Source organism: Rattus norvegicus, chromosome 14 (assembly GCF_036323735.1).
Source record: "Rattus norvegicus strain BN/NHsdMcwi chromosome 14, GRCr8, whole genome shotgun sequence".
Lineage (NCBI taxonomy): Eukaryota > Metazoa > Chordata > Mammalia > Rodentia > Muridae > Rattus > Rattus norvegicus.
In genome coordinates, this window is record NC_086032.1 from 6497155 (window position 1) to 6511953 (window position 14799).

Sequence of the window (14799 nt, forward strand, 5' to 3'; positions counted from 1 at the left end):
AGACTTGCTGTGTAGACCAGGCCAGGCTGGCCACAAACTCACAGAGGTCAGTCTGCCTCAAAAGTGCTGGGATTAAAGGCGTGCACCACTGCAAGTGGAGATGTTTTCTGTCCATGTAATTCTTGCACTTTAGATCTGGTTCAGATCCTAGGAGTGTAGTATTAATTGGGTAATTAAGAAAAAAAAGCCCAATTATTATGAGATTCTCCAAATATATAGAAAAAAACATAAATGCCATATATACATTTCTTAATACCAACCAGAATTTAACTGGTATCAGACCATTTTGTGTTTGTGTATATACGTGCACATACCCATGTTTGTGCTCAGATGAACATGTACATGCTCACATACACATGTACGTGGTCACATGTACATGTATGTGCTCATATGTGCATGTACATGGTCATATGCACATGTATGTGCTCACAGGCACATATATGTGCTCATATGCACATGCACCTATAGAGGCTAGAGCTCGGTGATCTGGCTAGGCTGGGTGGCAGTGAGCCTAAAGCTCTGCCTGTCCCCACTTTCCCAGCACTGCGAATGTGGACGTGCACCACGATGTCCTGCTTCTGTTTGGGTTCCTGGGACTGAACTGAAATTGTCATTCATGCCCCAAAATGTTTAACAACAGAGCTACATCCCTGAACCTCAACCCATTTTAAAAAGCCAAAAGGGGCTGGAGAGATGGCTCAGGCGTTAAAGGATAGGCTCACAACCAAAAAACCAAAAGATCCTTCTAAAAACGTTATTTACAGCATATTATAAAGTCTTCTGAATGAAAACTGTGATCCTATGCCGGGGACCTACAGTATACACAACTAGATAGCATTTTATAGATTCCCATGTGACCAACATCTTCACCACACTCTCCCTGTAGCAGGACTCTGTGCTCACCTTCGGGGCGTTAAACTGCTCTGCACCTCATCTGTTGGTTTATAATCTCTATCACCTACTAAAATGTGCACACAAAACGTTCAATGAAGAAACTGGTATTCAAGGGTCCATTTCCTCTAAACTATCTCATCCTTCACAGAGCTTCCTTTTTAGTTTCCAGACACAGTAGATGAAGTTCTGGAAGTCATCACAGTGTTAAGAACAGTGAAAGGCACACGACGAGATCAAAGTCACCAAAGTGTGCTTGTGAGACACACACACACACACACACACACACACACACACACACACACACACACCATCTGTACAGTAGGAAACGCTGAGACAAATAGGCACTAGAGAAGAAGGACTTTGAGAATGTTGGTATTTTGTAATCCTGCATACAGCACTTTTTCAAAAGGAAGAGTGTCCTGAACTGCTCACAAGGCTTCAGCATAGTATGAATATTTTTTACCTTTTACTGACAGCTTCATACTGTGAACAGAACTGATAGCCACTCTATGGTCACACTGACTTCACTGACAGCAATTAACAGGCAGCATCTCATTCTTTACAAGAAAGACTCACAATTTCTGCTAGTGCAATAGCACACCTCGTGACTTAAGTGCTTGAAATCCCTGACATGCCCTCGTGAACACTGTGGCATCACACGCTGAGTCTGAAGATTTGCGTATGATTCTGGGCTCACATGAAACTCTTTCACTTGATCGTTCTCACGATTACAAACGGTGACTGCTTTTCTAGTTCCTCCCCTCTTAAAAGAAAAAGGCCCAGAAAATGAAATAGTTCAGTAATCCATCAGCAGAGAAGCACAAGTTGCCCTGCTGGGTCTTGAACCTGTGCTTACACGTCAGGAGTGACGTCTGAGACCAGAGACCGTGTGTGTCTCTCGTGAGCTTCCTGGGTCCCAGTATTCTGCACCGTACTGTGCTCTGATAAACAGAATGTGCTCTAGCAGCCCCTGAGAGATGATCGTGAGAAGTGCAAAGCCTAACCCTGGAGATAAGGTTTGAGAAGAAGGATATCCGGAATCTCTAAGGCTAGATTTGATGTCCACACTTGCTCTCTGAACAAAACAGTTTGTTCTGTTTTGGTGGTTACTAGCCATACAGATTCAAGAGAGTTTGCATTCCCACCGCTCCCACTGTTTGAAAATGCTTTTCCCCATTTGATAAATTAAGAGAAATATCTATGGTCAGTTTATCGTGACTTATACCAAAGAGTAATTTTGCTCTTCCTGCCCCATAAATGCTTCTGATACCCATAAAACGATGTGGGCACACTGGCCTGTGGTGGCCCCTGGCCAATGTGGCTGTGTCAGGAAGATAAAGCAGTTCCTGAGCACACGGCAGTCGCAGGCTGGCCTCATGTGGCTCTCAGCCCCTAAGGTAGAACGTGCAGACACACTATCTCCAGCATTTGGCCGTCCTGCTCCATGTGCCAGCCCCTGGAAACACCTCTCACCCTTTGTTCTTTCCAACCGACATGTTCATTCATACATGACACCCATTTGTAACAGGAGAACTCTAGTAATAATGTCACTGGTATCTAGAACCCATGGGCCACTAACTAGTAATGTCACTGGTATCTAGAATCCATGGGCCACTAACTAGTAATGTCATTGGTATCTAGAACCCATGGGCCACTTACTAGTAATGTCATTGGTATCTAGAATCCATGGGCTACTTACTAATATAACTTTCCTGCTTGCTGGCATTTACTCTTATGGACCAGTTACCAGTGCAATAGGGGCTTAAAACTATTATTTTACCTCACAGAATGGTTTGGGATAACAATCTGTGTGTTTTTTTGTTTTGTTTTGTTTTGTTTTTTTACTTACTTTCTTTTTATTTTACTTAGAAATAAGGTAGAGAAACAAATAGTTCATAACTAGCATTTTGATACCAGCAAGAACATGTTAGGCAAACAATAATTCTCATTCTGGGGATGACAGCATTATGAACTCATCCCTTTGGTTTTCTTAAATGTAAGTATCAAGTAAAAGACTGAAAACTGAACTTTTTCCAATGAAATGTTGAAACCTCAAAATTAACACTAGGTGCTTATGAATTCCAGCTGCCCAACAGATGTCGGACCTATCGACAAGGAACACTGGGCCAGGACCAGGGGTCGTGATACTTGAAAGACACAATGACTAATTTTGAGGTGGACTGATGACATAGCTCGCTAAATAATGATATTTAACTGGCACTTCTGTAGAAGACTGAATTATCTGTCCTTTCTACACTGTGTATTTTTTTTTTTTTTTTGGTTCTTTTTTTCGGAGCTGGGAACCGAACCCAGGGCCTTGCGCTTCCTAGGCAAGTGCTCTACCACTGAGCTAAATCCCCAACCACTCTACACTGTGTATTATGCAAACTGCAGTGTGGCTCTGACTGTTGGCAGAACTTCACACTCCAGCTTCCTTATCGCTCTCCCATAGTGAAGAATCCATTATGGTAATCACAACACAAGAGATGTCTGTCAGAGAGTCCTGGTGACAACTAGACAACTTCACAGCTATTAAGGCGAAGTCGAGAAAGTAGAAATGAAAATGTGGGGCTGGGGATTTAGCTCAGTGGTAGAGCGCTTACCTAGGAAGCGCAAGGCCCTGGGTTCGGTCCCCAGCTCTGAAAAAAAGAACCAAAAAAAAAAAAAAAAAAAAAAAAAAAAAAAAAGAAATGAAAATGTTCTGGCACTAAGGAAGGAAGACCCCAGGACAGATCAGAAGCAGTCTCCTGCAGAAGTGAAGACAAGAGCCTGGGGATAGAGACCAGACGCCCTGACAGAGGAATGTGAATGTGTGTGGGTGGGTTTCCCGCACCCATGGGACAGCTCACAATGACCAGGAACCTCAGGTTTAGGAAGGCCGATGGCCTTTTCTGGTGTCAGCAGGCACTACACCAGATGTGCTATATACAAGCATACATCCGAGCGGGGGAAACACTCAAACATAAAATAAAGGTAAGGAAGCTTAATACCCCTTTATTTGTGTTATGTGTGTCTGTGTTTTACGTGCACATGAATGTGTGCATTATCCACTAAGTAAAAGTCGGTATCGGACCCCCTGAACTGGAGCTACGTTTTCATACTGTTGTGTGGGCATTTGGGGATGAACCTGGACCCTCGGGAGGACCAGCAAGAACTGAGCCAGCTCTGCAGCTCACCCTTTTAAAAAGTAAAGAAAAAGCCATCAAATTTAAAACTGGTTTTTAATCACAGAACCCTGGGCCTTCTGTCTGGCTTTCTTTCTGTAGACAGCTAGCTGAAAGCTTAAATGTTGCCCTGACAGTGATAACTTATGATCTTTAAACTTTGATTATAATTTCATTGGATCTTTGTTGAATCTAACATTCTCACTGTTCCCAGAGAATTTGGAGTGCTCAGTGTCAAACACTGCATTTGACAGGTCCATTCCTCGTTGCTTCAGCTACAGGACTAGCCTCTAATGCTCCTCCATGACAGAACCTCATGGAATACCCAGGACAGTAGAGCACAGCCACCATGGGGTTTCAGCCCTGGCACAGGAGGGCAGCTTTCGGGCAAAACCCAGTCTCCTGTCCAGCCTTTCTTTCCCAATGCTACCCTGTTCCATTATATTAAACTGTATACACTTTTGGAGAGACAGTCATTTGTTAGGGGTCCAAGTTCCCAGGCAATAACAATTCTTAACAATGTATCTGGTCTCTTCCTGAAATCTGGATGAGGAATGGAAGAATCTTATGACCAGGTTCAAGACACCCAGGTTGGAAACAGGTTGACTGTAAAAAGTATATCATGTATCTCTTTTTGTCAAGTCATTTTTATTTAGTCATTTGTATGAGCCTTGGGCAATGAGCAGAGTCAAATACACCCAGACTCTTTGCAGATCAAACCCCACAGGCGAGCTGAATGGTCAACCCCGCTGAGGTCTACGGAGCTGACTGAGGTAAATAAAGACCCCTTTCCGGAGGATGGGTCTGCACCAAAGAAGGGCGGCAGTCGAAGAGTCCTGTGTGGACTGTCAGTTCAGTGATCCTCCTTACAACGCAACAGAATGTAAATGTGGCAATTTCACTTCTGTTAGGTTGCTCTAAATCGTCTTTCTGTTTATGTTTCAGTCCTTTTCCTTTGAGTGTACCGGAGACCAAACCTAAGAAGGTGGGTGTGGGACGCCACTCTATTGCCAGCCCCAGGACTTTTTTTCTTAAGTGGACTAACAATAGAAAATCTCAAGCCAGAGCTGTGGAAATCCGTGAAAGAAATAAGCACCTGACAGAAACTGACAGAAACTCAGCTATTAGTCAGATCTGGGATACTGGGTATGCTATTAAAGCCCCAAACAGTGTTTGAATAAAGATGTACCCTAAGACGTCATCTAATCCTAAAATTACTGAAATCCATTAGCAGCTGTCAGTTTCAAGACCACAAAGGACTGAATAGATTATTTTTAAATGCCCTAAACTATGAATATTTATGGAAGAAATACACAAATATAAATAGTGTGTACATTAGCAACACAGACTGTTCTGCCTGGCTTGTCACACATAAAGCCGCCGTTTTCCTGAGAATTCAGCGAGACAAACAGGATTGATTTCTGTTTTCCTCTCTCTTTGTGCACTAGTTAAAACATCCGCTGCACTTCTGTTTGTCTAGCTGTGTCCATTACCTCATCTGCAGAGAAACAGCCCAGTCGAAAACCAGTCGGCCCCAAACCAAAGACCAGTCAGGATTCTAGCTTCTGGAATGCTATACCTCAAATGTTCCCACAAATAACGTGCTAGTAAAGCAGGCGTCAGTTATTGCTACTTCCAAATATAATACTAGCGGCTTATTCACGATGATGTAAGCATTTGCATAACAAACCCATAGTCTCAGGTTTTGTTTATGGGGTTTTTAAAATATCTTCTGGAAAAACACAGGCAGGGTTTCCGTGACAGCAGTTCACAGTATAAAGATTCAGAATGGAAAACGTCTAGTTATTAAACAAAGCATGTTGTAATTTTAAGAAAGAAAGCTTGTTCTTCCTGTTTATATATTCTAAGGAACATAAAATTTCAAGATCTGGGTAGAATGGATTAGCTACTTATACGTTTGTATAGCTAGTTATATGAATAAATAAAGCTTAAAAATGCTATATATTATCTTCAAGGAAATACCTGTTTTAGACTCAAGTTGGCGTATCTGAGTTCTACTAAAGCATGACATACTCCATGATGACACAAGTAGATCGCATGCTGGATACATTTTACTATATAGGTAGTCAAATTAAAAGTCACTTACTCAAACGAATATATTATGCTGATAACCATAGTACAATTTAAGACTTCTCATCCCATTCATATTTGATCTCTTTGACTCTCAAGCCGAGGTTCAAAGATAAATAATTTTACTAATCCATACTAATATTAACTTGCAAAATATTAAGGCAAATATTCCTTGAAAGCCAATACATAGACACTATTTCTTTTTCTTGTCTGTGTGTGCATGGGCGCACGTTGCATGTGTCTGTGGGGGGAGGGTGTATGCAGTGCATGCAGGCAGGTATGTGAGCGTGTGCCTGCACATGGGTAGGTCAGAGGAAGACAACAGGTGCCTGTTCTGCTGTTTCTCGCCATACTTTCCTCAGGCAGAGTCTCTGGCCACACTGGAAGCTTTCTGCTTCAGCTAAGCTGGCCATGCTTCGGGATCTGTACGATTCTGCCCCCTAACACTGAGGTCACAGGCATGCATGTCCACACCCAGCTCCTTACAACATCTGCTTTTATTAATCTGTTTCTTTGTACACAGAGCAAATGTTCTTAGCCACTCTGCCATCTCAGCTCCATGGTGGTATTATTACTATTATTATTATTATTATTATTATTATTATTATTGACACTGAGGCTCACTAGGTAGCCTTGGCTGGCCTGGAACTTACTAGGTAGACAGGGCTGACCGGCTGACCTCAAATTCAGAAATCTGCCATCTTCTCCTTTCTAGATGCTGGGATTAAAAGCCTGAGCTATCATATCCAAAATAATATGGTTTTATTTTAATGTTCACACTGAGAAATGATTGCTCATCCTAAGTGTCAGAAATACTCATCTGCAGGTATGTATCTTCACCGTTTGTAGGCTGCGTGTAGTAGCTCCATCTGTGTGACTAACAGTTGTCATGTCTTGTGAGCACACAGGCAGTTCTAGTCCCGTGTGAGCTATTGCTGTGGACCAATGAGAGGGGGTGGCAATGATTCTCAGGCACAGCCCAGCCTCTTAAGCTACAGGAGGTGCCCGCTCTGTGCTGTCACAATCCTAAAAGCTAAAACTGATATAGTGAGCAAACCTATAATTTTAATTTCCATCTTTGAAAGATTCAAAACCAATTCAGATCAAGAATGCATAGCACCAGGGCTGGAAGGACAGTTTTCCAGGCAGGAGCGATGGTGCTCCTGAGAGGACCTGGGTTTGGTTCTCAGTACCCACGTGGCAGCTCACAACTGTCTGTACCTCTGCTTCTTGATGCTCTCTCCTGGCCTTCACAGGCACCAGACACACTCATGGTGGGCAAACATACATGAAGCACTCACACAAACACGTAAAGAATGTACTGTATTACCTCATAAAGTTGGCTAGTACTTTATAAGATGCATATTACACACAAGCTTGCAACATCAATTAAATAGCCATTATTTCCTCCATATTTCTAGATTCTTTACTAATTAGTACTTTCTAAGTTAAAGAAAAATACTGCAATATGGCCTTTAGCAGAAAGAAGGCAGTCTGTGGAATGCTTGCACTGAACTGACTGCCTGAGATGGTTATGGGGTGGGGGCACGGGCAGCTAACTGGTCAAGTGCTTGCTGTGCACGCATGAGCACCATGTAAAAGCCAGGTTTGGGGACAAGACGTATTGTCCCAGCACTCTGTGTGGGCAGGGGTCCTGGGCACGAGGAAGAGGGAGGACAAGGAGACCAGTGGACCTCTCCCCTGGAGAGCCTTGGATCCCGTGAGAAGCCCTGTCTCAGAAAACAAGGTGGTGGCTGGAGAGATGGTTCCCTTATGGGCACATTCTTTCTTCCAAGGAACCAAGTTGGCCCCAAGCCCCTATGTAATGGCTCCCAGTTCTAAGGGATCTGACACCTTTGGATTCTGAGTATTGCATTCAAGTTTATGACATCCACACTCCCCACATATACATGAAGCTAAAAATCGAGGTCTTTTTTGAGAAAAGGTAGCTAGCTCCTGAGGAACAACACCCAAGGTTGATCTCTGGCCTCCAGATACACACAAATACACATGCATCTGCACACACATGAACAAGCACCCCTCTGCACACAGAGAAGACAGCTATGCCTTTAAGTATGGCACTCCTTACTCTAAAGTGCTTTTCAAATGTCTATGACAAAGACTAACACAGTTATGACCAAGACACAGGGAAAGCTGCAAAGCTTTCATACTCAAATGCATTCCAGATTTGGCCAGCTTGATCTGCCTAAGAGTCCCAGGGCAGGTGTGTGTGTGTGTGTGTGTGTATGTGTGTGTGTGTGTGTGTGTGTTATGTGTCCTTGTGTATGAGCGTGTGTCTGTATGGATGTTTAATTGCCTATCCACTTTTTCTCTTGCATAAAGGTTGCCAAAATAGCCACTACCCACATATTTCAAACATAATTCAACTCAATTCAATGTACTGATTTTCTTTTTGTCTGTGACCTGAATATTTTGGAAACAGCTTTACCACAGAATGACCAGATCTAACATGTGGTGGGTGTGGGGGTGCACACCTTGGGGCAAGCTTATCTCCGGGTTCCAGACTAGCCAAGGTAACACGGTGAGACCATTATCTAACTTATCAAGTTAATCTTACACTCTTCAAACTAAAAATAACCTGTTTAATCACGTGCCTGCATTATCTAATTAATCTATTTTTGTTAGGTCTACGTTAAAGGTGGCATAACTCAGACTAGGGAAGATCATTCGATTTATAGACACGAAAAGTCTAGACTGACTTTATTCAGATCTACACACAGAGATACCATGCTTTGGGAAACGTCGATCTCAAAGGTTATTTCACACCAGCTCTTCCTGTCCTGGTCTAGAAGCTGTCGACTTGGAGCCCTCCTGGTGCACAGCTCGCTCACCCTGATGGCTGGATGCCATCCACAGCCTCTCAGCACCAGGAGCCTCCAAAGAGACAGCACATACCTGAAGCTGCCTGACCCTTGAGGAGTGCAGATTTAAAGCGCTGGGAGGGGCCTGGGAGCATCCAGCTACAGGGCTCTGTAGCACTCACTCTGGTTGGAGTTTTGATCAGAGAGTGAACAGAAACAGGCAGGAGTCAAAGTGACCTAGACGTAAAGACCTGGCCATGGAAATCAGACTGGTGGGATAGTTTAATATTTTAATTCATTTATCTCTCAGACAAACAGAGAATTACTAACCTTCTACATTCATGGCTTCTCTCAGAACCTGAAGTTTCTTTTGTCTCTCTCGAATTCGGTCCAAAGCGCTCGAAACAGCGGAGGAAGCCGGCAGTTCTCGGCTGTGGATCACTGGCTCTGCTTTCTGAGGGCCGAAGACATCCAAGGCAATGCTTCCGTCAGAGTACCGTCCTTCTTTCTTCCTAGAAGTGATCGACGTCCGTCCCGTCCCTGTCTCAGGGTCACAGTGTTGGTACCTTCCAATCTCTCCAGAAAGGTCTCTGTCGGCCGCACAGAGCAAGTCCATGGACGAAGCCCAGGTCTTCTTCTTAGAGAGTACGTCAATGTGTGGACTACTAGTTTTGAACTGGTAAGGGGAGGAGAAAGGCTCAGAGTCTTCATGCCTGGAATTATTATCGGAGGGAATTTCCTTGGAATAATCTTCCTCCTCTTGTGTGTCTCTGACGGACAGAAATCCCATAGATTTACTAAGCCCTTTGTTAAGAAAGGTCTGCTGAGAGAGTGGAGCCTTGTGTGTGTCTAGTGCGTCAGAAGTGGAGCTTCTTCCTGGAATGATAAGAATCTATCATGTATGCGCAGAATCGATAGAAGATCAGCCAGCACGAAACCCACGCTGACACGGAGAGTGCTGCCAGCTCCACAATGGAGGGTGGGAGACAGACAGCCTCAGGGATGCCGAGGGTGGGAACACGGCCACTGAACACACACATCCCCGAGGCCGATGGTTCTTTCTGCTGTACTTTTGTGATACCGGGGACTGGACCCAAGCCCTTGTACATGCAAGAAGACAGCCACTGAGCTATACTGCGCCACAGTGCCTCCTAGGAAACGACGTGAGTGACACTGAAGTAGTATTTCTACCACCAAAGGTAAACGATTTGGTTTAAAATGAAGTTAAGTTGTAAATGGCAGCGACTTTTGTAGAACACAATTATTTATGAAATGATTTAGGAGAATATGATGCCTGAAATAGGCTCTCGGTTTCTAAATACTTAAACATGTGTTTCCAAAGTAGGAAGTCCTGGTGCATTCTGACCTTTTAAATACATAAGTTTAATTGAAAAAAAAAAAAAAAAAAACAGAATTGCTTCTGTTCTGCATAGGAAGAAAAATTGTAATGCATGCAATTATTGAGTTCAAGATTATACTGTAACTAGATATGTTTTTAGAAAACTTCACTATATCTAAAACCCAGATCATTTCCATTGAAATTGTTGAAGAAATCCAGTTTTTCATGACAGATTATCATGCAGACTAACACTAGCTGCAATACTAAATTTAGCTTCACCTTTATAGTTCAGTAGAGTTAAAGCCAGGTATTTATGGTGTTTGAGACATACCAGAAATGTCCATCCAGCTATATTAATTACCTAAATCCACACATTCGACACTCAAAATGGATCTATCCAGTCAGTACTGGAAAAAAATGTAGAAAATATTTTAAAGTTACAACCTAAAACCCTGACAACTGTCTCCGGTATATTCTGTGATTCTTTTCGCAAACAAATATGCTATATAATTATGACTAGATCTTTCTGAGTTTGCAAACTCATCTGAAGCAATCAGTTGTCTCTTCACAGTAATAACTGTAAGCTTTAATTATCTGATAACAAATTTGCCCTAAAAATTTAAAAGCACATTTGTAAATAACACAAACATCATGCTGTTTATTTCACATCTCTGTGAACATGGATCTAATTAAATGTAACAACAGATGGCTTCCCTATTTGATATACTGGAGGACATTAGGAAAGATACTACAGCTCACCCAGGCAGTTCTAATAAAATCTAGCTTCTAATCTAAGTTGGAAAGCTCTCTGTACGGCTGTGACACAGTCCTTTAGGGGTAAGTGAAATTCTTACACAAACCACATACTGAATTTAAAATTGTAATGACTGCAAAATAGACATTCTTGGAACCTAGTGAAAATACAGAAAAGAACTAAAAAATAAAAGAACTGAGAGGACTCTGGGGTCACAAGCCACACATAAATGCAGCCGTCCTCTTTCTTTCTGGTCCCTAGAGTCTAGGCAAGCAAACACACTTTGGAAAATTTGAGCAGGAAAAGGACACCACAAATTCGTGCTCAAACACTCCGTCGCTTGGTAATACGTGTTAACAGTAAACTCACTCACTTCTACAATGGTCTTCTTCAAACTGCCACTTTCACTGTCCTTTAGCTGGTGATCCCACCTCACTTCCCGCCAAGGCAACAGCACCTTCCTGTGGCTCTGGCTACCCACCCACTCACATAAGAATACTTTCCTTCTTGTCTCAAAGCATGATGCTTCCCAACAGTGGAGGCCAAGCCCCAGCATGTAATCTGAGTTTACTCAGATTCCCTCACTGTTTACTTTACCAAAAGTGTTTGTTTTTGCTTAACTTCTCTGCTGTGCACACACAGTGCCAGTATCTCTCCCCTTTTATTGAACTTTTGCCATTAACACAGAAATACCATCAAATTTTTCTCAGAAGACAAACCAAACCAAGACAGACTGCTCCCATCAGCACTCCCCTTGACCGCTGTCTTGCAATGCCTTACTTTTTATTCACTCGTTCCCCTGCTTGGGTCAGCGCCTGGCCACGCCGTGCCTGGCCAGCCCTCACTAAGCATAACTAGTGTCTTCCCTGCTTAGGCTACTCAACCTATTCTAGATTTTCCCTAATCCTCCAATGGTTTTCCAAAGGCTGGGTTTCCTTGAGTATCAGGTTCAGAACTATGCCCACCCCACACTTTGTGTTTGCATTATAAATTTTTATTAACGATTCTTTAAATAGTAACTTTTTGATAACTGGGATTTAAAAACTCCAAACTTACTTTCTTAAGGTGTGTGGTGATGGTATGCCTGTGAGGCGTCCAGCCCCCAACTGACACGTCAACCCTTAAACCTAAGGCTCAAGGAGCATCGCAGAAGAAGGGGCAGACATATAGTAAGAGCCAGGAACCAGGAAGGCCACCACTCGACTAGGTAGTGTCCCTAGACATCATAAGAAAATAACCATGAACTCCCAGCCATATGCTTGTCTGACTAATCCTGGCCTCCTGACAATACTGGTTGAAATGGCAACATGGACGGAAGGGAAATCCACAAATCCTGTCCTGAGATGAACTCTAGGCGATCAATTGGGGGATCAGTTTCCTCCAGTGACAGGGTCCCAAATAAACCATCCAATTATAAGTAGTCAGTCCTGGACACACATAAAGATGGCCAATGCTACAGGGACTCAGCAGACTGTGCCTGTGCACATGCACACGTATGTATGTATGTAACAGTATTTATAATGAAAGAGGTCATGAATGTGGGGGGGGGGAGGCAGGAGTGGCATAGATGAAATATGACAGTCTCAAATCAAACAAAACACATTCGTATGAATAAGATAAAGGTAAGTATTTAAAAGCACACTAAAATACACAGGGAAAATAAAAAAACTACTTAAAAGATGGTCACAATTTTGTTTCTACAAATCTGTCAAATTTAATTCTGGTGTAATTCATTCTTCAAGTTTTCAAATCCTATCTGCTGACAGTCATAGACTTAAAGTCTCACACAATGATTCCATATAAAAGACGGTATCAATTCATGATTGAAGGCTTGTTGGTGAGCAGTGGGAGCATGGAAAAGACAGTGAGACAGAATCTGAGAAGGTCTGAGAAGGAAGAAAGATGAGGAGAGGAGTGACAGACCTGAGGACGCTGGGCAAAGACTGCGAACAAGGTGTGAAGCAAGCAGGAGATCCGTGTAACAAAATGACCTGATGCAGAAGTCTAAGAGATACAAAGTTATGAGTCTCGGAAATGTCAAAGGGGGAGAAGCCACTGCGGCTAAGTACAACAAAGCCAAGGGGTTGTTACTGCAGTGCTCTGCCCGTGACTGCTTTTATTTGTATTTCAGAATGAAACAGAGACATGTCCTTGAGGTAGGGTGGAAACAGCACACGGTAAAAGCAGATGTCGGCTGACCCAAACACGTCATCTTTTAAACCAAAGGTTTAAACCAATATTTTAAAGTAAATACTCCTTCCTGTCTGGCCAGACGATGCTCACACTTTGTCATGCTAACGATGCTCTCCAGGTCTTCAACTGCACAACCAGACACAGAGGTGCCTCATTTACCCATTACGGGATGAAAGGTTTTTTGGGGTTTTTTTGTTTGTTTGTTTGTTTTGTTTTTAATAAAAGGTTCTTCATGTAAAATACAAGATGTGGTATAAAATAATAATCCTGAAAAACTGTAAATCTTACTAAATAAAGGACATAACATGGCAACATATGCTTTATGATGTTAAGGCACTAGGGGAAAATTCACTAATCTAGTAATTTAAAATGTGAGTTCAAATCTAGAACCTACCATATGGGTGAGAAAAAACGCGGGCATGCTAGGCCCATGTCTGCTGGCCAAAGAGCACGTGCTGGTAACAGCAGCACCATTTGCTAGTCAGTTCTTGAGACTAAGTGAAATGCACACCAGCTGACTGCTTTCCCAATGCTTCCAAACGTGTGCATGTTACTGACAGTATTTTTCTCAGCTATCAATAAATAGCATTGCAGTAACCAATGAAGCATGACAGCCTTGTCACTGGGGCACAGTTCCTCACCCTGACAGTTTCTCCTTCCACTGTGCTAGCAGAGCACACCGACCTGCCCTCATTAGCACACTGTCTCACTATAAAGACGATCCCTTACACGATATACCTGTACTTATGTGTGTGAATATGCACTTCATTAGCTTTGCACACCTTACTCTGTAGCAGAACAATAAGAGACTTTCGTATTTGTTTCAAATTTATAATTTCATATAAAATAGCTTCTGAGAGAGTGATAGTCGAGGGGACTGATTAGAAAACTTTAAAGTCCAGCTTAGACGGCATCATGTGGCAGAAAGACTACTATCAAGAGACTTTGATAGAGATCAGCCCATAAGCCGGGCCGGTCGGTCAATCTCCATGTTTCACATTTCCTCCCTCTACAACACAGGGGTCTGACTCAATGTTCCCTGCTTTAGAGATGACAGGATCAGTAAGCTAACCCATCTGAACTTTCCTGAGCTCTTCTCAAAAACAGAATAAATCAAATTTTCTTTCTCTTTTCTGTATCTGCTTTGTTTCCCTAGGCATATGATTACCTACTTAAGAGAGGATTTTTAACTTCTCTTGAGAAAAATAATGAAATCAAAGATCAGGAGGTTCCCATAGAAGTCTGCTCTTTTTCCTCCTCCTCCTCCTCCTCCTCCTCCTCCTCCTCCTCCTCCTCCTCCTTCTTCTTCTTCCTCTTTTCTTTTATTGGATATTTTCTTTACATTTCAAATGTTATCCCCTTTCCACTCCAAACCCAATATCCTACCCTAGACCCCTGCTTTTTTTTTTTTTTTTTTTTTTTTTTTGGTTCTTTTTTTCGGAGCTGGGGACCGAACCCAGGGCCTTGCGCTTCCTAGGCAAGCGCTCTACCACTGAGCTAAATCCCCAGCCCCCTTTTTTTTTTTTTTAAGAGTTGTTCACC

General features: G+C 42.7%; 1 protein-coding gene across 6 annotated transcripts in view; it reads right to left on the bottom strand.

Annotated features, from left to right (window-relative positions):
- Positions 1-14799, bottom strand: part of Ptpn13 (protein tyrosine phosphatase, non-receptor type 13) — a 174398-nt gene that overhangs the window by 84314 nt on the left and 75285 nt on the right. For 5 of the 6 annotated variants that reach the window (XM_039092276.2, XM_063273454.1, XM_063273453.1 and 2 more), the window contains exon 7: positions 9302-9847. The exons of the other annotated variant lie outside the window; for it this stretch is intronic. In XM_039092276.2, coding sequence (XP_038948204.1) covers positions 9302-9847 — 546 coding nt within the window. The remainder of the gene's footprint in view (positions 1-9301; positions 9848-14799) is intronic. 6 annotated transcript variants of the gene reach the window in all.